At 40.5% G+C, this 25,108-nt stretch overlaps 1 protein-coding gene across 5 annotated transcripts in view; it reads right to left on the bottom strand.

Annotated features, from left to right (window-relative positions):
* Nucleotides 1-2,777: 2,777 nt before the first annotated feature.
* MID2 (midline 2) overlaps nucleotides 2,778-25,108 on the bottom strand; it is a 101,711-nt gene continuing 79,380 nt past the window's right edge. For 4 of the 5 annotated variants that reach the window (XM_053891280.1, XM_053891283.1, XM_019435658.2 and 1 more), the window contains exons 6-10: nucleotides 18,947-19,074; nucleotides 17,607-17,840; nucleotides 9,846-10,007; nucleotides 8,221-8,428; nucleotides 2,778-7,593 (exon numbers count right to left, since the gene is read on the bottom strand). In XM_053891280.1, the coding sequence (XP_053747255.1) occupies nucleotides 7,191-7,593; nucleotides 8,221-8,428; nucleotides 9,846-10,007; nucleotides 17,607-17,840; nucleotides 18,947-19,074 (1,135 nt within the window). In that variant the 3' untranslated portion in view covers nucleotides 2,778-7,190. The remainder of the gene's footprint in view (nucleotides 7,594-8,220; nucleotides 8,429-9,845; nucleotides 10,008-17,606; nucleotides 17,841-18,946; nucleotides 19,075-25,108) is intronic. The other variant, XM_053891282.1, reaches the window with a different exon arrangement.

Below are 25,108 nucleotides of genomic sequence, written 5' to 3' on the forward strand. Positions count from 1 at the left end.
AAGTAACTGTAATGTTATCCACCTTTCTGTTCTAGTCATAGGGTTCCTGATGATCTGCCCTGATGTCCCAACATTCTTGGGGTAGGTATGCAGATTAGGTTCCTACCACTACATTCAGTAAATTTGCGTTTGTGGAAATGCATAGTGTTAGAACTAAAAGCGACTGTAGAAATTACTCATACATTTCAATTTGTGGTTGAAAAACAAAGAGCCAGAGATAGCAAAGGACTTGGGTTTGGGGATTCTCTGGCCTTGGTACTGAATTCTGCAGGGTCTGAATTCGTTGTGTGTCCCGTTATTCCTTTAATTTTTTACCCATACCCTATCCCAACCCCAAAGACACAGAGGAGAATGAAAGGACATGAATGCAAGGTCAGGAGAAGGGAGGGAGAGAGTTCCTCAACAGACTCTGACTTTGATTCCTTTTGCTTCCCCCCAAGGAAGGTACCTGGGTGTTCAGCTAGCTGCTAGAGAGGAACAGCTCCACCATGGCAGCCTCACACTCTCCACATAGGTCCCGCAGGTAAAGGCTTAAACCATAGCTAATCTGAGTCTTGGCAGAACACCTGTTATATTCCCAGAACGCTAGAGGATGGGAGGTCTGCAAGGAAGTGCTTCAAGGCCACTGCTACTTACTTCCCACTGCCTCCTTATCCCCCCCACTCCCCTGGAGGGCTGTCAAGAGAATTTTTCATCCCTTCCCACCTCCTGGGATCTGATGAGATAAGAGTCTTCCTGACTCATCCCTCTCAGAATAGAGCTACATACTATAAAGCCACTTAGCTGAAGTCTAAAATTGGCTTCTTAGCAAGGGGATGTCCAATGACTACTGTTGCAGTCCTCTGGCCCCTTTTACGGTGTCTTCCTTTCACTAGGAGCAGGAACCTTTGACTGCTGTTTCTTTCATTGTATAAATAATAAACTGAATCTAAAAATGATTCGTTGTACTTTACCTGCTGAATCAGGCGGGCCTTGGACTTGTGTGATTGACAGCTGCTTGCTGTGAATTTCCCATTTCTGGCATATCACAATACCCTCCATTATCACCAGGGGAGTTAAGCTGGACAAAAAGATATGTAGATCATAATGCCTTTTTCCTGCCACTGTGCATCAAAGAGAACACCAGCCCAAATACCATGTTCTGGGACTTCAGTCTGGCTGGAGGAGTAGCAGATCCCCTGTGTTCTGTGTACGAGGCTAAGCCGACAGGAAGTAGAGTTGGCATCTATATTCCATTATTTGAAAGATGCCTCTTGGCCCCAAATATGTCCCCTGCAAGGCTACCAGAACATGGCTGGCTGACCTTTTCAAACCCTCCCCACCTTGTCACCCCCAGGTTGGACAACAAGAGCATTGTCTCCAGAAGGTTCTTGTTAACATTTTCTTGTTTTCTGAGAAGGAAGGAAGAGGTAGAGTGAGAAGCTGGAAGGGATATGAATTTTCCCCATACTCCTCCACTAGCCCATTACTGATGGCTAATTTATTAATTCTCCTAATTGTTCTCTTTGAAGACTGGCCTTATAGAACAAATTGCCTGTTACAAAGAGGCAGTTGTGGGAATGCTGGACCAGAGCTATGTGCCTGAGAGGGTGGTGTAAAGTTCACTTAAGACAAACTTCACAGTGTACAAGGTGGCCTGCTTGTCGTTCTGCTCATCAGGTTCTACTTCTATTCAGTCAGCATTTACTATGTATGTCCCATGTACAAGTCTGGTAAGAGCTGCCACTCTCACCCGTGTCTTCCAATGCCTTCCTTTCTCAGATACCATGAGCAATTTGCATTTATAGGTTAAAAACTATTTGGGAAGACCAATTGAATTGGGTACCCCACTAGATTATAAATGTTAGGAATACTCTTTCATCTTAGTATGCCCCCATAGAAATGAGAAGAATACTGGGAACAGAGTGAATGCCTCTTGAATGACCAGTCCAGGCCAGTCACAATTGGAATTTGTATATCGTGCCCAACAGTTATAGGAAGGCCACCTTGATCCTCCACCCCTGGAAATTCACAGTGGAGGAGAGTCATTCTCATCAACTGTTATGCTATATACATTTCCAACGTCCATGTAACAACCTACTTGTCCTCTGTTACTCCTAATCTTTATAATATACCACCTCACCTCCAACTGCAGGCTCAGTTTCACTGGGACTCCAGGACCAACCCTATTCCTAGGTAGGCGAACATAAAGGGCTCCCTATCTTCTCTGGCCTAACGTATAAAACAGACTTCCAAACTTTACATCCCCAAAAAACATATGCAATCCTAGCTGTGGGTAATAGCCCCATATTTGCCCTTCGCCTAGACTGCTCTCCAGTAAGACCACTAAGCCCCTGGTACTCCAAATTCTTGCCTCTTTTATATTTTAATCTTGCTTTGGGGCCATAGTTTCTATAGGTCCATGGTCTGACAAACTGTTTCAAGTCACTTCTGACCCTACTCTGACCTTAACCAATAAGTTCCAGCACTGGGATTTTCTTTATTCTCCCTAAATTCCCACCTTCTGCTTCAATCCCTGAAACTTAATGTGCATGTCTCCTTGGGCCTTAGACCTTCATTTATTTAGTCTTCCTGACTGTTGTCTGCTCTTCAAACCAGTCTGCATGACTGGATCTCAATTTCTAGACCCCCCCACCCTGGGTCTTCTCTGCCCAAATCTCTACCTAGTATATGATAATTGATTTCCCCCAAGTCATTTAGATAATTCCAGTAGCCCATGGCCATCTTCATTTCAATGTTCCCCCCAATTTAAACTCCAGTGAGAGACAATCAAGAACTCATGAATACATATATATTTATTTAATTCATAATATAGCATTTTGGATGGGCTGGGATATTTTAGAGGGATGAGGCTGTGTAATAATCTGCAGATGCTCAGATTTCTGTCACTAGAAGAGACGCTATTGGTCCAGAGCTCCCAGTACAAACAAGCCTGGGTTAAAATATTTGATAAAAAATAGTCCGACATTAGTCTAATAAATATTCTAGCCAACAACAACAACAGAGAATATGTCTGAAGATGGCCGACCAGACCATAAAAGGCAGTTTTACCTGACCTGATGGCAGTCAACTGGCCAACCTGTAATAACACGGCCAAATACAGCCAATGGCTCTGAGGCTGAATTGGCTTCAGGAATTGAAATAAGCATGGGAGTGGTTCTTATCTGTCAGCCTCACATTCTCCATTCTGTAGAGGAAAGGGTATCAAATATTTGAGCTTATCAAAAAGTCCATCCATGGATTGCTCCATCCAGTTAGTCATATATAAATATGTAAACCATGGAAGCTTAGAAAATTCACCTAGTGTATTTTTAGCTGAAAAGAACATATAAGTGGTTTTGTTGAAATCTGAATTTCACTGCATCCAAAGTTACACAATGTGATTACATGATAAAAACACATACAGATGCAGGAATCCTTACTTACAAGTAGTCACAACTCCAATGTGGCATTAAAATTTCTTTCATATTCTCAAAACAGGTTTAACTTTATTTTGATTATTTTTGTGCTTTCTTCAGTAAGACAATATAAAAAGTGGAAATAAGCATAAGTTGCAGACAGAAAGAATAATTTGCTAGCAGAAAGGATTGTAGGAGAATAGGTTGAGTAGGGCAACAACAATGAAAACTGAAGAAGTCACCTTCCTTGAAGATGTTAAATACAGGTCCTATTCCCTTTGTCCGACTGGGTTCAGCTAGAGGTAGTCAATGACTTCTCTTATGGTCCCTAGCATTGCCATTATCTAGGAAAGCCTTGAAGTATCTGGGACTCACCACACCCCCACTGAATGCCACCATGTTGTTTCTTGAAAAGCACTTTCCATTATTTGTCTCAGAAACTTCATTGCTTACCTCAAGCCCAGTTTAATTTCCTACATTATTCAGTAGGCTAACCTCTGAGTGATTTGGGGCTATAACCAAAACTTAAATCCATCTTCAAAGAATGAAGTTCAAAAAGACTAAAAAGTTTTTGCAAAGAATGGTGCCACATGCTCTAGACATTTCCCCAAGTTAACTTCCAAAGGGCTTTTGAGGCAGACAACACTCATTTATATGCCTAAGTCCCGGGGCTTTTGCAAAATAATATCAATATAGCCCAAATGGAAAAGTAACCAAGCTTTTCTGCCCAGGAAATAACAAACACCAGTATGGATATCAGACTACAACAGGGAAACTTTTGATAATTCATTCGTTCATTCATACATTCATTCAATAAACATTAGGCAGCTACTCTGTTCCACACACCATGCCAAGTATTAAAAATACAACAACAAAAGACACAGTCCCTGCCCTCAAGGTATTCACAGGCTAGTAGGGAAGATGATCATTATACATTAGACTTTTGTGTGCATCAGAATCACCTGGGAACTTGTTAAAAATGTCAAATTCCACTTATGTGCCCAGATAGTCTAATTAAGTAGATCAGGAGTGGGGTCTAGGAATCAACTGTTTTAACAAACACCAAAGGTGGCTCTAACAGGTGGTCTGAGGACCACACTGAAAAACACTGCTATACAGTGTGATTATTGCTGAGAAGGGAGGAACACTCAAAGGTGCCACGGAAGCTCAGAAGAGAACATGCCCCAGGCAAGGGTGTCAGGAGTTAATTTGGTTGAGAGGGGTCAGGGTGGGGAAAAGTAGTCTAGGTTAAGGTCAAAAATAAGGTGGGGGAAGTTGAAGCTTTGTCCCAGGCCACCAAAACCTAAAGGGCACAAAAAAACCAAATGAATAGCTTGGGAGAGCTGAGGATCAGGTAGAGGAAATTGGTCCAGGCGGAGGTGGAGTGCTCTGCATTTATAGCATCTTCACACTATTCCCTTAATTTAAGAACAATTCCTGTTTACTCTGGGCATCAAAACTGTCAATAATGTCTCCATTCCAGGCCCAGAGAACAACCCATGTGAGTAATTGACCTTGTCCAGAGTAACGACTGTAAGGAGGGAAATGGCAAAAGGTGAAGCTAGGAAAGCCAACAGGGACCTGAAAAGCCAAACCCCATGTAAATGGGACCTTCTACTGAATGCTATGGGAGCCAGTGAGAGGTTTTAGGAAGGGGTGTGGGGAATAACTTGTGTTTAAAAACTGGGGGATAAGCCCTAGAGGAGAGACCAGAGTAACTTAGAGATGAAAGGCATACATTGTAAAGCACCACTACAGTGTAATGGGGCTGGGGCTGGGAAGAGGAGGTTAATATTCCTTGTGCACTTCACTAAATGCCAGGTGCTGTGCTAGGCAGTTTACATGTGCTATCTTTTTAAATCTTTGCAACAGCCTTGTGAGGTAGGTATTATTTTACGGAAGAGGAAACAGAGGCTCAGAGAAGCGAAGTAATTTACCCTAGTCCCACCGCTAGTAAATGGCAGAAGAACTAGGATTATTTTAGTCCAAAGTGCTATTTCCCAGCACTGCTGGATCTTACTGAGGTTGCTCATATCCTGATCAGCAGAAATTACATACAGTTTTTTAAAACAAAAAAAGCGGACTTTGCTACCAGATGCCTATGTTTGAGCCTGCCATCTGTACCTGCATCAGTGTTGCTTTCCATGTTAGGTGAAAAAAACAATACAAAGCTGTTATTTAGGGGGGTTATATAGATTATTTGTCTCTCCTACAGAATAGTAAGGCATTTGACAGCAAGGGACTGTGTTTTATCAATATATCGGCAGCAGAGCGGTACCCAGCATGTGGTAGTTTGTTGAATGATTTAATGAATGAACATCCACCAAGATAGTGGAAAGGAAGAAGGGAGTTTTGGCATTGTTTCAAGGCTCCAATCTGGTGGCTTGTTACAGCTACCATTTTGTACAAAAGTAGTCTTTTCACAGCTCCGAAGAAGTAGACTCCTTGAAGCCTGGAGACTCTTCTCCTGGGAAGGAGAAAGCTCTGGTTCTGACATCCCCAATCCCCGCAGTGGAAGTGACAAAAGCACAGACCATAAACTTGATGCCCCTCAACAATAGTGATGACAAACTGCATTTGCCATGAAGGGTTGGCTAAGCAGATGGATAGTGTAAACAAGATTGCAAGAGGAATGATTATTTAACCTGTTTAAGAAAACAGACTGTTCGCAGGCATTCTGAAGCACTTCGGAAGTGTTTTATCCGAAAATACAAGTGCCTTTATATGCAAATAGTTGTTGCAGCTAGAACACTCCATTCTCACAGATTAAGTAAATAAAGTTCCTAAAGAACATCCATTATTATGCAACTCTTTTTTTAGCCTAATTCTAGTAACTGTATGTACTTGAGAGTAATAAAGCTATATTTCTTTGAGATATTCTGTGAAGAACTTTTAACAATTCAGATGACCCTCTTCCATTAGGCAGCCTCAGTGAAACTGCACTACACATAATGCTTGTATTGGATCAATTTTCTACCCAGCGCTAGTGGCTATTGTGCAATCTTGTCCCCCAATCTTTCCTACTCCAGTTTAGAGCTCTTCCCACCATCTATGTCATTGCATGTGTGTGTGATGCGAAGGAGAATGGGAGGGATGAACGGAGGGAGGGGGGAATTGTTGCCTGATTTCGATGTTCCCTTTAGGGGACAAAAATGGACGATATAATTTCTTTTCCCTTCCAGTATATTTCTCACTCAAATGAGCAAATAAAAAAATTATGTATATATAATTATAAAATGAATATATAATACATATTTATTCATTTTATGTATATTATATATACACATTTGTGTTTTTACTTTACAATAAATCCTTGATGGTAGGTTTTTATCAAAAACTACATATGTGATCAGCCGATCCTTCAAAATTCTACTTGGCCAAATTGACCAGTACTAGAGAGGCTGACACCCCACACACGCCTTTCCTGCTGGCTAGCCCCTCGTTCAGAGCATCTTTCTACATTATTTACTTAGAATTATCCTAATTCCTTCCAGTATCATTTACACTCCTAAATCACCAGGAATTTTGAATTCTCCACTGATGAGAAGTATTCTCTAGATTTCTCCTCCAATGGCTTGACCCCAGACTACTTGGAAAATTTGCTCAGAGAAACTCAATACATTAATTCAGATACAAGCTTTAGTGCAGAAAAATTAAATCTATAATACCTAGTTATTTTGGATGCTTCAGATGAACTTTATTTTGTATCTTGTATATTGGACACTAACTGAGGTTTAGGAGGGGAAGAACTGCTGAACTGTAGACCCAGTGAATTCTATGCTCTCCTGAAACTTAATGGCAAGCTTTCATCCCAGAAACATAAGGGGATTCTTGAGGCCTACAGTTGCATTCCTGCCGCTCAGGGTAATCAATAAAATCTGGGGCAGGCAAGCCAGACAAGATCATTAGGGATTTGTTCCAGATTGTAAATGTTGGACAAACTGGAAGAATGAAGGTCACATCAAAAGTATGAAGATGGAGAGAGTTAGCTGGGTCATAGAAAGACAGCATGTTGTTGTCATAATCCAGAAGGACACCCAGACGCTTCAACTGTGGGGGCACATCCACCAGCATTTCTTTGTTGTTATGTCTCACTACAAAGTTACTATTGCATCGAGAGAAGACCCATGAGGAGGCATTCTTGCCAATCCATTCATTCTTGGGAGCAGATTTGTAGGCAATGCCAATTGCATACCTGTGAGACAGTGGAAAGGAGAAAGAAATAAACATTCATTATTTGATCTGAGTTAGGGGCGCCTGGGTGGCTCAGTCGGTTAAGCGTCCGACTTTGGCTCAGGTCATGATCTCACAGTTTGTGGGTTCGAGCCCTGTGTCGGGCTCTGTGGTGGCAGCTCAGGGCCTGGACCCTGCTTTGGATTCTGTGTCTCCCTCTCTCTCTGCTCCTCCCCTGCTCACGCTCTGTCTCTCTCTCTCTCAAAAATAAATAAACACTAAAAAAAATTTTTTAAATGATCTGAGTTATGCTAGACACCATATGGGATATATAAGAATATCCCATAGAAGCAGATATCCTTAACTTCTTCCTTTACTAAATAGTTTACATTTAGATCCATAATGTTGATAGCACTAGAGCTTTACAAAGTCAGCAATTAGAATGCTGTAGTAATTTCCAACTGTGATCCCAGTATATTTCCCATGATTTTTTTGTTTAAAGCTGGCCAATTTTTCTAGGAGTGGTTTTCATCACATGCTTTTTAACCTTGACATACTGGTACTACGTTTGTGCTGTGGAACTGAATCTCCTAGGAACCTGACAGCAGGAGAAAGGAGAAGAAAAAAACTACAAGTGGGATCCACTCACCATGTTGAGGAACCCATGACCACCTCCCAGTAGTGGCAGCCACTGTCAATGAATATATTTCCTGCTGCCCCATAGCACCCTGTGCCACTAAACCTCTCTGGGGTATGGCTCTTCTTCAGAGAGCTTTCATCCTTCTCCATCTGCAATCCATCATTGGAGATCTTCAACTTCTTGTGAGTCATTTTGGGATCTAGTTTAAAGGGTTGGCCTGAAAAAAGTAGAAAAAAAATGCATAAGAAAATACTTAAGAATTCCATCTTCATCCTTCAGGGCTATCACTATCAGGAGATTCTTGATATCATGCCCATTTGTGGGCCAGTGCAAGTTGGTGCTATTTGGATTATATTAAGGAAGTAGGCCTGAAGCCACCCTTTTCAATAAAATAAGAATAAGCTGCCCCCCACTTCGTATGTTATCAAATTAAAAGGGTCTCATGTTCTCAAATGTGTTTTTTACTCTGCTTTATTTCAGTGGGTGATTTGGGATTTGAGTGGTTTTTAGGGGAAGGAGCATTTGAGGTGAGGCAAAGTGAGGGGAACTGATGAGGTGGCTGCTGGCAGAACAAAAAAACAAAAACAACTCAGTAATGACAATCTTTTTACCCTCTTACAATTGGGATGTAAATAACATATGATTAGGTAACTTTGTCAGAGTGTTGCATCATCATCAACAATCAGAGAAAACATTTGTCATGTAGGATCACTCGCAACAGAGGATTCCTTATAACCATATGACAAAACAAGTTACTAGGAGCCAATTGCTGGATATGGCAAGAGCTGTATTATACAACATGGGTCTGCGGCTGACACTGCTGGCGAACACAACACCCATTCCCTACTTTTTCTCTGTGACCCACTTTCACTATAGAGGCCAAAAAAGCTAAATATTCAAGCTCCTAGCCTCTCTTGCTGCTAGGGGTGGCTAACAAGGTGGAAGCAGAGGGAAACAGAAGTCAGACAAGCTTGGAGACACTTCTGCAATGTGCCCGTTTTCCCAGTAAAAGGGATAGCCATCATGTGTACCAACCCCTTCCCCCTCTTCCTCTCTTAAAAGGAAATAAGACATCTGGAGGCTGAAATGGCCATACTGTGATCATGTGACAAAAAGCCAGTACACAAAGGGAGGAGTTTGGATCTTTCACGACATCACAGAACGAGCTGCCACACTAGTCCTGAACTGCCTACGTTCCAACTTCTTGCTATGTGAGAAAGAGAAAAAAAATACTATGTGTTAAGCTAAGTTAGTTGGATTTTCAGTCACCTGCATCCAGAAGCATTCCTAAGAGGTATGGCTTCTCTGCAGAAGGGTTCTACCAGATCATTGCAAATTAGTACCGTTTGACACAACTGTTCCCCACGCATGGGATGGGGTGCAGAGAAAAAGTCTTGACTAACATCCTCCCCAAACACCAGCTACTACTACATATACTTTGTGTATATCTTTGTACTCACGTATCCCCCAGGGGCACCAATGGAGCCCGTGCCCAAAGCATCAACTAAAATGGTAAACTCCTCTACCCAGTGCCTCTGCTCTCTCGCACTGCTGTGGGTGCCTACTCAGGCTAAATGTACTCCCTGGCACGGAGGGGAAAATGGATCTCTCCTTTTGGGAACACCATAACATACTATTTGTTTTTAGTCGGGTAGGTTCACTGTTCCGGCTGCCTGCTTGGTTTATGGCTTTAACGATGAAGATGTAGCGCGTCCCGCTCTGAAGTCCATGCACTGTGTAGTGGTTCTGTTTAATGTTGGGCACAATCATCCAGCTATCCACTGAATTATACAGGCCTGTAAGGTGGGGAAAGACAAGGACATTAACCAGCAGGTAGTAGAGATAGGATGAGAAGCACACTGCAAATTCATCAAAAGCCTCCCCCCACCACCAAAGAAAGGTCAATTTCACTTTGTTTTCTTTTGAGTCCTAGGATACAGAGTGAGATAAATATCTTCTGTTTCGTTTCTCCCATGGAGCTAGGCTTATGCCAGGCAATTGAATGTCACCACTAGTGAAGTTTAGGTTGCTTCAATTTTCTGCCCAATAATATAGGAAAGGCCACTATACAAAAAAAAAAAAAATCACTGAATCACCACTTTTATGGAGTCTCTGGATCTTTACGCCAAAGGTCCAATCCCCTGAGAGCTGAGTCTAGCCTCATATGGGTGGAGCAGTCCTGTGCACAGCACAGGAACATGGAATCTCAGAGCCAAAAGGACACCTACATGCCATGTTTCTGTCCTTTTACAAATGGGAAGCTAAGATTGAGAGAAGGTGACTTGCCCAAGGCCACAGAAAGATGGTGATGGTGCTGAGAGTGTAACGCTGGTTTCTTTAACCCTAGGCCAGTGTTCTCTCGGCTACGTCACAACTCATGGGGTAGACAGCAATGTTCCTTGGTCTCTGCAAGGTAGTGAAGCTTTCAGGGCTTATGGCTCATCTCACCTTCCCCATCCTCACCCTCACTTCCCAATCTAACCGGACTCTGAGGTATCATAGGGAAGCCAAGGAGATGGCATGATAACCAAAGCAAAATTGCCATCTCCCCACTTGGCACTACCCATCTTTTGCTCCTTCCTGGTTCCAATATTCATTCGAAGTTGGGTGGTCCAGGAACACATTGTTGCCTGGAACCTTCTTCCCTCCCAAGCTCAGAGATCTAGGTTTCTGCTTTCGAAACTCTTTAGACCATAAACATTGACTTAAACCAAGAAAAATGCACATAATTAAAAACATGTATTTGGCTAACTGTTAGTAGAAGAGGGGTTGACGTTCTGGTTTGTGAATTATCTAGGCTTCTCTCTTCTGTTACCTGTCTTTCAATCAGTTTATTGCTTTTTAACCACAATTCTAACAAAGCATGGACAGGAATGGGCAAGGAAAATGAACAGCGAATGTAGTCACTTCTATGCAGCCCTAGTGAAGGATTTAGTGAGGTTGAAAATGAAAAGTAATCATGAGTGGTTTGAAAGAGATATGATCATGAGGGTTTTATAATTAATTTGGTGGATGGTTGAAAAAGTCTAAAATAAAACTGAAAAAGAAGCATGAAGGAGGGAAAACACATATGTTAGAAAAAGAATAACTGGTAAAGATGCTCAGTTATGCTCAGGAAAAGACAATAAGGATAAGGGCCAGGAATCATGTTTGAGGGCCTGGTTAGCTATGTACCAATTCACAATATGAATCATAAACTGCACACTAGACTTTAATACAAAAAGGGAAATAAATGGTCTTCCAGATATACTTCTAACAATACAAAACAAAAAACAAATGCCACAATTAAGTACTATGTAGCTATGAAAAAAGACTGAAGAGTGGGGTGCCTGGGTGGCTCAGTCAGTTAAGCTTCCGACTCAATTTCAGCTCATGTCATGATCTCATGGTTTGTAAGAACGAGCCTCACATCGGGCTCCATGATGACAGCATGGAGCCTGCTTGGGATTCTTTCTCTCCCTCTCTCTCTCTGCCCCTCCCCTGATCTAAATGAATAAATAAATTAATTAATTAAATAAGCTTAAAAAAAGAGTGAAGAACTCTTTTAACTGATATGGAGTGATTTCCAGGGTTTACTGTTAACTGAAAAAAGCAAATTGCAAAAGAGCATGCATGCATAGTACAACACTTTTTTTCCAAGGAAGAAGGGCAAATAAGGGAGCATACATATATCTGCTTGTTTACAAAACACCAATAACAATAGGAAGGAAAACCCAGAAAATATTGTAGTTGGCTAGCTACAAGGGATGGGGGGAGGGCAGGGGATTAAAAAGATAGGGGTGAAAATGACACTTTTTTTTTTAATGTTTATTTTTGTGAGAGAGAGAGAGAGAGTGCAAGCAGGGGAGGGGCAGAAAGAGAGGGAGACACAGAACTCAAAGCAGGTTTCAGGCTCCAAGCTGTCAGCACAGAGCCCGACACAGGGTTTGAACTCACGAAACATGAGACTGTGAGATCATGCCCTGAACCGAAGTCAGATGCTTAACCGACTGAGCCACCCAGGTGACCCGAGAATGACACTCCTTTGAATTCACTTTTTTCTTGTATCAGTTTCCCTTTTGGAAACACACTGCTGTTTCACAAATTCAGAAAATTAAAATTAAATCAATATGAATGGGAAGAGCAGGGACCAAAACTGAAGGCAAACTGAAGCAAATGAACCCAAATGCATTTCAAATGAAAAATAACCACACCAAAAGGATGGGGGCAGGAGGAGAACTGAAAACAAATCCTGAACTATTGTTTGTTTTTGTAGTGGTGTGGACAAAGCACTTCTGGAACTGTTAGATCTATTATGGGATTAAGCAAATGAGTACATGTGTTGATGTTGTTGGGAGCCAAGGTTCTCATTGTGGAAGTAGGAATATACAAATATCAAATGGGGAAAGGCAACAAAGAATGTGTGGACATGGACTGGAATTGGAGGCATTGGTATGAACTCATGATTTCTATATATGTGCGTGTATATGGGCATCCATATGTGCACATATGTTAAGTACATGCGTATGTACATTATGTGTGTGCACATGCATATGTGCATGGGCATATGTGTGTATTTCTATTATCCAGATCTTATTCTATAATAACATTCTCCAATTAAAAGGAACCAAGGTTCCTTAGAGAAATGGCTGATTTCAAGGCTGGGGCAGGATAAGGTGAATACGACCTTAGAATCTTTTGTTATGCTAGAAAGTAAAGAAGTATTCAAGAAAATTATGGCAGAATATAAGAACCCAGGAGTAAGCTTCAAAGTCTTACTGGCTAAACCTGGACAACCTGAGCATCCAAATAAGCAAGGGAAGTGAAGAATTATAAACCATTGAAAAGAGAATTCATGAGGCCATACTGATAAGTAGATAAAAAGACAGAGGGTGGGGCTTTGGCTTACAGTAGAATGTAGAAGGCCAACTTGTAAAACTGGGAGGGGATCCTCCTTTGGAAAATTATAATTTTGTAATCATCAGAGCAAAGACTGGACCAGGCAAGGAGTTTTGATTGGTGCTAAAACAGGAGTGGGGGTGAGATAGGTTTGATGAGGAAGCAAGACAGTTTCCTTGATTCAAAGTTATCACCACACAGATTGCTCATTAGTTGCAAAAGGAAAAGCAGTAACTACAGGATGAAGAAATCAGGCAACACCTTTGACTTGCTGAACAAAATTAGCATCACCAACGAAGGGCGAGTGGACATGATGTGCCTCGAGATGTGATGTCCTAAGGAGGACACCCATCCCATGTGGTATTCCAGCAATGAATTCATAGTCTGAATATAAATCATGAGGAAACTTCAGAGAAACCCAAAATAAGGGATAGTATAATAAAGAAATAAAAGGACATTTAAAAAAAATCTGTCAATGTCGTTAAAGACAGAGAAAGACTGACAAACTAAGTGTTCCAGATTAAAGGAGGCTACAGAGGGGTGCCTGGCTGGCTCAAATGGTGGAGTGTGTGACTAAGTCTCAGGGTTGTGAGTTTGAGCCCCACGTTGGGTGTACAGATTACTTAAAAATAAAATTTAGGGGAGCCTGGGTGGCTCAGTCAGTTAAATGTCTGACTTCAGCTCAGGTCATAGTCTCATGGTTTGTGAGTTAGAATCCTGCATCAGGCTCCGTGCTGACAGCTCAGAGCCTGGAGCCTGCTTCAGATCCTGTGTCTCCCTCTCTCTCTGCCCCTCCCCAAATCATGTTCTGTCTCTCTCTCAAAAATAAACTTTAAAAAAATTTTAATAAAATTAAAAAAAATAAAGGAGGCTACAGATATGACATTAAATGCAATACCTGATCCTTGACTCTAAAGGACAATATTGGGTCCTTCACATTATAAAGGATATTATTGGGTCAACTGTCAAAATTGGAATATGAATAGTGGATCAGGAAAAGTACTGTATCAAATCTCTTAAAGTTGATAACTGTACTGTGGTTAGGTAAGAGTTTCCCTATTCTTACAAAACCTACACTGAAGAATTTAGGGGTAAAAGGTCATGATGTATGCAATTTACTCTCAAATGGTTCAGAAATAAATAGAGAGAGATAGGGAATGCTAGCAAATGATAAAGGAAATGAAATAACATGTTGACAAGTAGACGTTGACAAGTGGATGAATCTGGGTAAAGAGTTTACAGGCATTCTTTGTGCTACTCTTACAACTTTTCTGTAATTTCAAAACCAGTTCTACATTTTAAAAAGGTAAATATAGGATTCTCTGGGTATTACCGAGACTTGGTGAGATAGGGTTTATGACTGAATTATGGTAATGGAAATATACACCTTGTTCCAAAGGGAAAGACCACAATATGGAAATCCATGAAGCCAAGTGTAAATGTGTAGTGGAGAACATTTGCATGGAAATGAAAAGGAGAGGAAATAGAAGTTTTATCTTTGTGGCAGTTTGTTACAGACTGCCTGGCCAGACAGAGTATAGCCAGTGCTTTCATAATGCAAATCACGAAACTGAAAAGGAGAAAAGATATACAGTAATGGGGAATACAGTCAGCTAAACATCTGTTTGAATTCAGCTAACAGCATCATCTGAAACATCATTGGCTTGTGACCATCCCAAATCTTAGATGAGGTGGGGAGATAGTTAGAAATGAAGGGAGAAAGCTGAAAAAAAAAAAATAAGGGGACTATTTCTCCAGACAAAATACTAACCAACAAGGAAGACATTTCTGGTTAAAGAAAATGTGGAGTTGGGCTATTTTAAGATTCCTCATATAAATGGTATCATGTAGTATTTGTCCTTCTGTGTCTGGCTTATTTCACTTAGCACAATGCCCTCTGGGTTCATGCATGTTGTCACACATGGCAGAATCTCCTTCTTTTTTAAGGCTGAATTACATTTTATTGTATGGATATATCACATTTTCTTTATCCATTGATCTGTTGATGGACAACTTTTTTGTATGTTGACTACATGTAAATAAAGTGGTCTAAGAAAAGAGAAAATGTGGAAAAACCTCAAGGGGAAAGCATCTCTCAGAGTCCAAGTTCAATCAACAGCAGCAGAACAGGGGCAGGCCAGACCAACAGATAGGACCGAGACCTTGAATCTTCCTGAATATGTATTCCCAGTAAAATTGTTTCATCTTATCTGCCCATTGCCAGACAAAATTTTGCTCAGGGCTCTGCACTTGTCCCTGCCCTATCCCATTTTTCTATTTATGATTGGAAGAAGACATAGAAGGCAGGCTGGGAAGGCAGAAACTGGATTTAAAAGGATTTTGGCAGGTTTGAATGTGGAGTCACAGCTAACCAGACAAAACGTAATAGGGATGTACTCAAGGTCTTGTATTTCAGTTTAGACAATCAACTATATAGGAACAAGATTTTGAAATACCTAGAGATTTCAGCTGACTACATGCTCAGGAGTCAACACAGGCAATGTGACTACTGGAATAAAAAGGTTTGGGGTGGGGGTCATCAGCTAATGTATAAGACAAATAATCCAGCTATCCTCCGTGGTGGTCAGACCACTTCTGGAGTACTGTTTTCACTTTTTTGACAGCATGTTGTATAAAACACTCTGACAAACATGGATGTATTCCTAAAAAGGATACCATGATGGTAAAGGGTCTGAAACCAGGTCACATGAGGAGCGATTCAAAGACCTGAGGATATTTAAGCCTGGAAAAGAGAAAATTTAGAAGGGACATATATGAGAGCTATGTAAAATGATCTGAAGAACTGTCATGTGAGAGATGGATTAGGTTTACTAGTGAGGCATAAAAGGGCAAGACTAGGACAAATTGGTAGCTGTGGGTTTAATTCAAGAAAACATTAAGATTAAAGTCTGACAGGCTTGGGTTCAAATCTTGACTCCATCAGTTTGTAGCTCTGTGACCTTGGGCAACTCATTTATCTTGAACCTCAGCTTCTTCATCTACAAAACAGAATTAATATCAACTCTTTCATATGGCTAAGGAAGAACTCATGAGGACTAAGTGGGAGTGTTTGTAAATGACAAAGCATAATGCATGTACACATTATCATTGTCATTATTAGTTACTAGGTGGGAGAGTTGGGTTTTCTAGGGATGCACTGACAATTATTCATAGCTGCACAACAACTGAATGAGTTATTTTGTTAGAAGTGAGCTACTCATCACCGGAAATGTTCGAGTAGAGACAGGACAATCATCTACTGGGTGACTGGTAAAATGGAAGATTAGCTTAAATGACATCTAAGTTTCCTTCCAATTCTAAGGTGCTATGATCCTATTGTTATTAAGAATTGTCCGTTAAGCTCTTCTTCATGGAGGACGATATATCTTTGAAAATAGGGAGGACAGCCTTTGGATCTTTGTCACTTCTTGGACTTATTTCTCAACTCCCAGGAGACCACCAGTCTCCCCATCTCAGGAAGGAGGAGCACAGTTGCTGTCTGTAAGCCATTCCAGAGCAGCAGAGACAAGTGCAGAAAAGCATGTCAGGGAGGCCTTAGAGTTTGTGTCTCCACCACCTGGAAAAAATACCTAGGAATACAGCTACCCAGGCCAAGTGGCTTAGGTTGGAGCTGCACGAGGCAAGTGTTTTTAGAAATTTGACCCCCAATGTGTTCTCATCTCCCCACCCCAGCATGTGGCCCAGAATTGTCACACAACCAAAAAGGGAAACCTATTGGGAGGGTTTCATTGGAAAAACTCCTCTCCCTGTGAAGTCAGACACAGAAGCACAAGCACAGAGGTCAAAGGAAATACTAATTTGCAGCTGTGTGGATGCAACCTTAGGGTGGGAATCCGTTCCAGCCTGGAATCCAGTTTTAATTCTGCTTTCCAGTTCTCCCCAGCACATGGAGGGGAACTTGCAGCTGGCCCCCTCCAGTCTGGCAATCGATGCGTCAGGTTTCTACTCTGCCGCGTCTTGCTCCAATTCATCAGGAGGAGAAACCATAGAATGGGAGCCCAATGACTGCTTTTTGACCATCTTTCATCTTGCGGCCTGCTGACACATTTTTGTATTTGGTGTAATTCTTGAAGGAAAGGGACAAGGGGTACAGTGACAGAGGCAGGAGGCTTGTCGCTACAGTCGCCGATACAAATAGGTGCGTTAAAGGAAGTAGTAGTCTTTGAACATAGCATATTTTACCATGATAATGAAGTGGAAGAAGAGTCAAGGAGAGAGATGTTCACACACAGAGGATCAGCAATGATGGTGGTTTAGCTACCCAGGAATGAATTCTGAGCTGTGTTCTGACTCAGGGAGAGTGGAGTGACATGGAGTAACTGAGGAAAGGCTTAAGGATTACATAAACAAATGGGAGTGGCCCCAGTGACTGCCCAGCAAGGAAATACACAACTTGCTTGTCACCCATCAATAAGGTCTTTGCAATGCACTGGGGGAGTTTGCACTGTCTACGAAACACTGTGCTAAACAACCTAACATGTCTTACAAACACTTGCCTCGTGGCGCCCCGGCCAATCTTGAGCAGCTTACTGCTTCCTTACATTTCCTTATCTCTGGCCACAGGCCCCAACTACACCATGACTTACTGATGAAGTTAGCCTGGCCAGTGAATATGGTGTACTGAAGCTCATAGGAGCTGATGCTGAACTCATCATCCGAGATCCAGTGGACGGTAATGGTGTCATGGGAGGCAGTACAGAGTTCCTCTCGGATAGATGGTGGGTTTGGGGCTGTAAGGAAAGGTGGAAAAGAAGGTAAAGGAAAGCACACTCTCCGTTCTACAAGTTTAACAATTGTTACCCTCGCTGCCCAACTCTACACCTCATAGAGAAGAGGCTGTCTTAATAAGAAGCTTTAGATAGCATATCCTGAACAACCTGAAGCCAAGTGCTAAGACTTCAAATTTCCCCAAACCGCTTTTGCTTCAGTGACAGAGACATTTTAGGCAAAGATATAAGCCTAAGGTATTGAACTGATTGCCCGGATGTCTACTCTGCCTGTACCAACACATATGTAGATATTAGAGCAAAGTGGTCAAATGGTTTTCTTACTGCATGACCTTTGGCCTATTGCTTTTTATTTTCAAATAAGTTTTATTATAGACTGTTGGCAGTATAGCCAAGTGCAAATTAATATTAGTTGCTTCATCTGTAAAATAAGGGATGATAATTACCTCATAGATTGGTTGTACGTATTTATAATATAAAATTAATATACAGTGTCTGGCATAAAGGAGATGTTCAGTAAATGACAGTTACTTTAATATATTAGCCAAAATAGTGACAAATGCAAGGCTATTTTATGTGTATATTTTTCTCATGAAATGGTCATTCGTTAATCCTGAAGGTATCCAACATTTTTCATAGGCTGGATGCACCCCTCATTTCCTAGAATTGTGTGCAAGCCAGATATTTCTTACATTTTTCTTCCTAATCTGCTAGTTTCTAAATTTCCTTAAAACCATTTGAATGGTACCTATCGCTATGGAGGAGATTCTTTAATATTCCATAATTGCCACTTGAGTTCTAACTCCCTCAATAACAAGCAACAATATATTACTGATAGGCTCGTAAGGAGAAATCCATCAGCAACATCTTGTTTTTTCTTTACCTCTAAGTATAATGGTATACCCATCTGTCCCCAGAAATATTTCACACATCATCTCCTTTTCTGTTACGTGAACTAAAGTTTATTCTGTCTAAAAAGATACATGAATTGCCCTAAAGTTTATAAAAGCATTGTCATTATAAATATTGCTCTTTTCCGATTATCTTAAAGTAAGAGAACACCAAAAGAAAAGCATTTAAACAGGAACGAAACCACAGTATTTTCACACCTGTTAAATAATCTAGCCCCTCCAGCAGTTTCTTTTCTCTGGAAAAATCTAAAGCAAAGTTTTCAAAGGCATCGTTAAAATTGATGTCTGGAATCAGAACTTGAGAAGATGCTGTTGCCATAGCGACCCTGGAAAAGAGAAAAGTACATCAATATACATCAAAATAGGTGTGCAACCCTTATCCAATGTTTGATTTCTGGTTGAACAAGAAGAAAATAAAGGACTAGTAGGGCTTGATTCATTAAGTGAAAAATATCGTATCTATGCTTTTCCAGTGGGAACCATTTACATTTTAATCATCAGGAACCAATTAAGGGTTATACCATATTTATTCACATATGTTCACCCCTCAAACACACTCCCCCATCCTGTCTTAATTTTGAGAAGTAAATACAGGATTTTTCCCCCTCTGCATCATTTTCCATCTGGCAGGCAGCATCAAAACTAGACCTCTGAAGGCTTGGTAAGAGCAGTTTGAGAGATTTTTTTTTTTCCTCCCCCTCTATTTTTTAATTTTTTTATGCTAATCAACAAGCCAGCATGCTGGGGCTGAATTACAGCTTTCACTTAAATACTGTACATTATTTGATCTTTTATAACATCTATGTTTAATTTTATTATTATTTATTATTATTATATAATGCTATGCTAGCTTTAACTCCCCAGCTAGTTTGATGCATCTCAAGAGCAGGTATTTTGTACCTCTTATATCTTCCACAGTTTATAACAGAGTATTGGACACATAGCAAATAAATAATTGTTGAGCGAATAGTGGAATGACTAACAGCAACACAGCTTCTAACATTTATTGAGCATTTAGTAGGTAGAAGAGACCATGCATGTACTTTACATACATTGGTTAATTTACTTCTTACTATAATCCTGTGTAGTAAATGTTATTTCCATTTTGTACATGAAAAGGACATGTAGTTTAAGTAAGAAATGACACATAGAAAGGTTAAGTAACTTGCCCAAGGTCACACAACCAGGAAAAGTCAGGAAAAAAGAAATATAACTTAATCCATGTTCATCAGATTCTAAACTCTATACCCTGAACCAATTTAGACCGTTTTTTTTAAATTAAGGTAAATTTTTATGTGCTTCAGCAATTCTTAACCATGATTACACATCAGAATTATCTTGGGGGAGTTTTGACCAAAACATACATGTTGAGGCTCTGTGACAGACCTTCTGAATTGGAGCCAATGAAGATTCTTGAGCACGCAAATGACACAATGGAAAGAAACATGAACTTGGCAACAATACGCAGGTAGAATGAAGGGAAGAGGCACTGGATGTAAAAAGACCAGAGAGGAAACTTTTATGATGAATTAGTTGTAAGGGGTTGAGGAGTTAAACAAATATATATCCTCATGCATGTGTACCTTGCTATACTTCTGCCAACAATAGCTCTTGGTTGTTTGTGAAATAGATGTTTTAGGAATAAACTGCAGGCCAGCATAAACAAATGAAAGGCTAACCCAGTATAATCTTAAAGTCTCACTCTTTAGGCTATTCTTCCAGGATTTGATGAGTAAGAAGAAAACAACCTCTTTAGGGCAAGAGTTAAGGTAGAAAATTGGCTCATGAAATTTATTCCTGACCTCCCCAATCTTCTTTCTTCCATCCATCCATCCATCCATCCATCCATCCATCCATGCAATACTTACTGAGCACAACTAATGTTCCAGGCACTGTGTTAGGCACTGGAGATACACAGCTGTGGTCCTTGCCTTCACAAAGTTCATAGTTCATGGAGGAGAAAGACATTAAATAGGCAATAGAAGTGCTGCTACAAAGGGAGTGTAACATACACAAGATCCACCTGACAAGGACTTGGGCACTAAGGGAACTCTCCCCAGAGGAAGTTTATGGTAAGCAATGACCTACACGATGAGTAGGAGTTAGGTAAGCAAGACTACATGGATGTGTGTGTGTGTTCTCTCTTGCCCGAAGGCTGGAGAATTAGCAAAGTCACGCAGAGCCTTGTAGGTCATGTTACAAACTTTACACTTTACCCGGAGAGCAATGTGGGCCACTGAAGCCTTTTTAGGCAGAGTGATGCTCAAATGTATGTTTCAGGTAGAGTACTCTGGCTGCAGTAATGGACTGGAAGGGGTCAAAATTGGAGGCAGAGCAGATTTTAAGGTGATCAGAAAGGAAAGTAGTGACAAGAGTGTAGACAAATAAAACAGAAAATCAATTCATACAACATGAAAATAAGTAGCCAACAAATATATTTAAAAGCCCAACTACTTGAGGAATCAAATAAATGTAAGATAAAATGAGATAGCATTTAAGATTATAACTAATGACAATATAGGAGCTTTTTATGCCTATATTAGGTAATGCCTCCATATTTTACCAGGACTGAAATTGACAACAAATTTTGAAGATCAATTTAGCATTAAATACCCAAATAGTTTAAAATGCAAATATTCTCTGACACCAGTTTTACTTCATAAAGTTTTTACTAAGGAAATAATTGAGGTGTATGCAAAGATACAACTGTTTAAGGGCACGCAATACACTATATGTAACCTAATTGTCTAACCATGGGGACTGAACTAAGTAATGTGTTACACATCAAAAGATGAAATACTATGAGGTCACTGAAAATCAGGTTATATGATACTATCCAATGACAAGAGGACACCTGGCTGCCTCAGTTGAGCGTCTGACTTCGGCTCAGATCACGATCTCACAGTTCGTGAGTTTGAGCCTGGCATCGGGCTTCACGCTGATGGTGCAGAGCCTGCTTGGGATTCTCTCTCTCCCTCTCTCTCTGCCCTTTCCCTCACTTGCATGCTCTCTCTCAAAATAAATGAATAAATAAATAAATAAGTAAATAAATCAATCCAATGACAGGGACAAGTTCATGATATATTGTTAAGTTTCAAATGTAGGGTATAATGAAGTATATACAACATGACCTTATGTTTGTGAAATACATATTAAAGATAAATATTGGGATACTATACTCCCAAATATTAATAGTGGCTGGAAGGGTGAGTAAAAATGGCATTGGGGTATATGTAAGTGTGTGTCTGTTTGTGTTTCTATGTTTAATACTTTAAGCAAAACAACGTTACCTGTCTCTCAAGGCTCTGACCTCCATTAAGGACAATATAATAAGTGTCATTTGTAAGGGAGAAGGAATACTCTCCCAGCTAAAATTTGACTTTAACTGAAATCTTGGTCCTTAATATATTACAATTATTATTGGTGAGGAAGAATTTCAGACCCTATGAGAAACCATCGATGAAGATATTTAGGCTGGGCAGATAATTCTCAAGAGAGAAGAGAATGGCCTAAAACAAGAATCATAAAGAACACTAGCATTAAAGGAATAGGTCAAAGGAGGTCTGCTCACAAAGGCAAAAGAAACCACATAGGTAGGGAGGAAACCAGGAGTGTTTATGGAAGCTAAGGGCAGAGAAATTTAAGTAAAAATCGTCAGTAGGGACAAGTGCTACTGCGTGATTAAGTAAGATGAAACAGTATGGGAAGACAAAGGAATGTCTATTATATTTAGCAGCAAGGTATTCATTTGGTGACCTGGAAAAGAACACTTACAATAGTGTGGTAATGGCAGAAGATATTTCGGAGAATTGAAGGGTGAGCAAGGATGATTAAATACAGTGGTTTAAATTTATGTTCATCTCGGCTCTCATGAAATACCACTGAGATGACAGTCAAAGAATAAAATGTCATAAACCCACAAAAACAATGAGAATGGAAAAAGACATGCCAGCAAGTAAAAGACTGTCAACAAATGTTGGGAAGCTAGAAAGGGATGGGTGAGTGGTACCCAACAACAGACCAGAGAAAGCTGGGTCAGGAAGCCAACAACAGCAAGCTGATGTTGTGCCACAGACAGTTGGAAGTTTGTATGAAGAGCAGCTAGACCCTGGATCCACTGAATCAGAGACTACTCCTCCCTCATCCTGGCAGGAAATGTGAGGTTTACTTTCCGCTGTACTAAAAGCAGTCTTAAAACCCCTAGCAACCTTTCCCTGCTTGGCTCCTAGAATGGTAGCAGCCAGGCTTAGTTAGGCCCCTCCCTCATCTCCCACCAGAAGCAGGAGATTGGTGGATTACTTCCAGGGAAAACTGACCCACTGAAGACAAAACACCTACAGACCTAACACTTGGGTCCCCTCAGTCAAAATCTGGCATGCCACCTTATTATTCTAGAGTGAAATTCACCAAGCAACAGACTGTTCCCATCCCCTCGGATCTTCTAGTCATCTTCTAGTGCTTAAATTCAAACAGGAAGGCAAAAGATTATCAGACATTTAGGGAAAGTCAGAAAGTGAAACAAACTAATAGAGAAAAGGCACTTGGAGGACCCAAAACAATGCAGAATTTAGAAGAAGCTTTTTAAATGTTCACTCATATCTCCAGGAAGATAAACAAGAAACTTGCAACACAAAGCAAGGACAGAATGCAAAAAAAAAAAAAAAAAAAAAAAAAAAAAAGAAAAGAAAGAAAAGAAAAGGAAACAAGATGAAGAAAGAGCACTTATAAATGAAAATAGGAAGGCTGAAATTAAAATTTTATTTTTTTTATGTTTATTTTTGGGAGAGAGAGAGACAGAGAGAGAGAGAGACAAAGCATGAGCAGGGGAAGGGCAGAGACAGAGACACAGAATCCAAACCAAGCTCCAGGCTCTGAGCTGTCTACACAGAGCCCAACGTGGGGCTCAAACAGCAACCTCAAGATCATGACCTGAGCCAAAGTCGGATGCTTAACCTACTGAGCCACCCAGGCACCCCTGAAATTAAAATTTTAATAGAAGAATTGGATGAAAAATTAAGGAAACATCTTAGATAATAGAACAAGAAGACAATGTTGTAAAAAATAGTAAAGAAAAGGGGCACCTGGGTGGCACAGTCGGTTAAGTGTCTGACTTTGGCTCAGGTCAAGGTCTCACAGTTTATGCACTCAAGCCCCACATCAGGCTCTGCGCTGATAGCTTGGAGCCCGGAGCCTGGAGCCTGCTTCAAATTCTGTGTCTCCCACTCTCTCTGCCCCTCCCCAACTTATGCATGTGTGCTCTCTCTCGCTCTCTCTCTCGCTCTCTCTCTCTCAAATAAATAAATTAACATTTTTTAAAAATAGAAAAGATTTTAAAACAGAAAATCTAGGGTGTCCAACACCTGACTAATTAGAGTCCCAGAAACAGAGAAGAGAGAAAATAAATGGGAGGAAATTATTAGTGAGTAATATAAGAAAATCTCCCAGAATGAAAAGTCACTAGTCTTCAGATTGGAAAGAGTACTTCATGTCCAACAAAAGTGATGGATAAAAGACCAACACCAAGGCATATCCTGGAGAAATTTCAGAAAAACTGGATTAAAGATAAGACCTTAAAAGCTTCAGATTTTAAAATATAAATCATATTTAAAGGTCAGGAATCAAAATAGCAGTGAACTTCTCAACCCAACACTGGAAATTAGGATACAACAGAGCTATGGCTTCAAAATTATAAGGGAAACTTATTTCCAGCCTATAAAGTGTGATAATAAATTTTAAATATTTTTGAAACAAAAAGTTCTCAAAAATTTACATCCCATGTACTCTTTCTTAGAAAACTATGGGAAAAAAATTGTTCCAACAATATTAAGAGGGTAAAATGGTACATGAAGGGGAAATCCAGAAGAGCTTAATGGAATCCCTAGTTAAGAACACTGAGGGGTGCCTGTGTGGCTCTGCCGGTTAAGTGTCCAACTTTGGCTTAGGTCATGATCTCATGGTTCACTGGTTCAAGCCCCGTGTTGGGCTCTCTGCTGACAGCTCAGAGCCTACAGCCTGCTTTGGATTGTGTGTGTGCCTCTCTGTCTCTCTTTCTCTGTCTCTCTCTCTTGAAAATAAATGTTAAAAAAATTAAAAAAAAAAAAAAAAAAAAGAACACAGGGAGTTCGGGAGACTAAGTTAGCTGGAGTTTAAAGGGCAGAGTACCAGAGAGGAAAATACTGCACAGAGAGAATTCTGGAGACCTTCTGAAGGTTCCCCTTTAAGTATTCAACAAAATACTAATTGACACATGCACATGAGGAAACTGCCCAAAGCCAAGGAAACAGCACCAAAAAAAAAAAAAAAAAAAAGATGAAAGGGAACAATCCCTGGTGCTTACAACAGGCCAGGAATGGTGTCTGT

This window comes from Panthera pardus, unplaced genomic scaffold (assembly GCF_024362965.1).
Source record: "Panthera pardus isolate Hobbes unplaced genomic scaffold, ASM2436296v1 HiC_scaffold_27, whole genome shotgun sequence".
In the NCBI taxonomy this organism is placed as follows: Eukaryota; Metazoa; Chordata; class Mammalia; order Carnivora; family Felidae; genus Panthera; species Panthera pardus.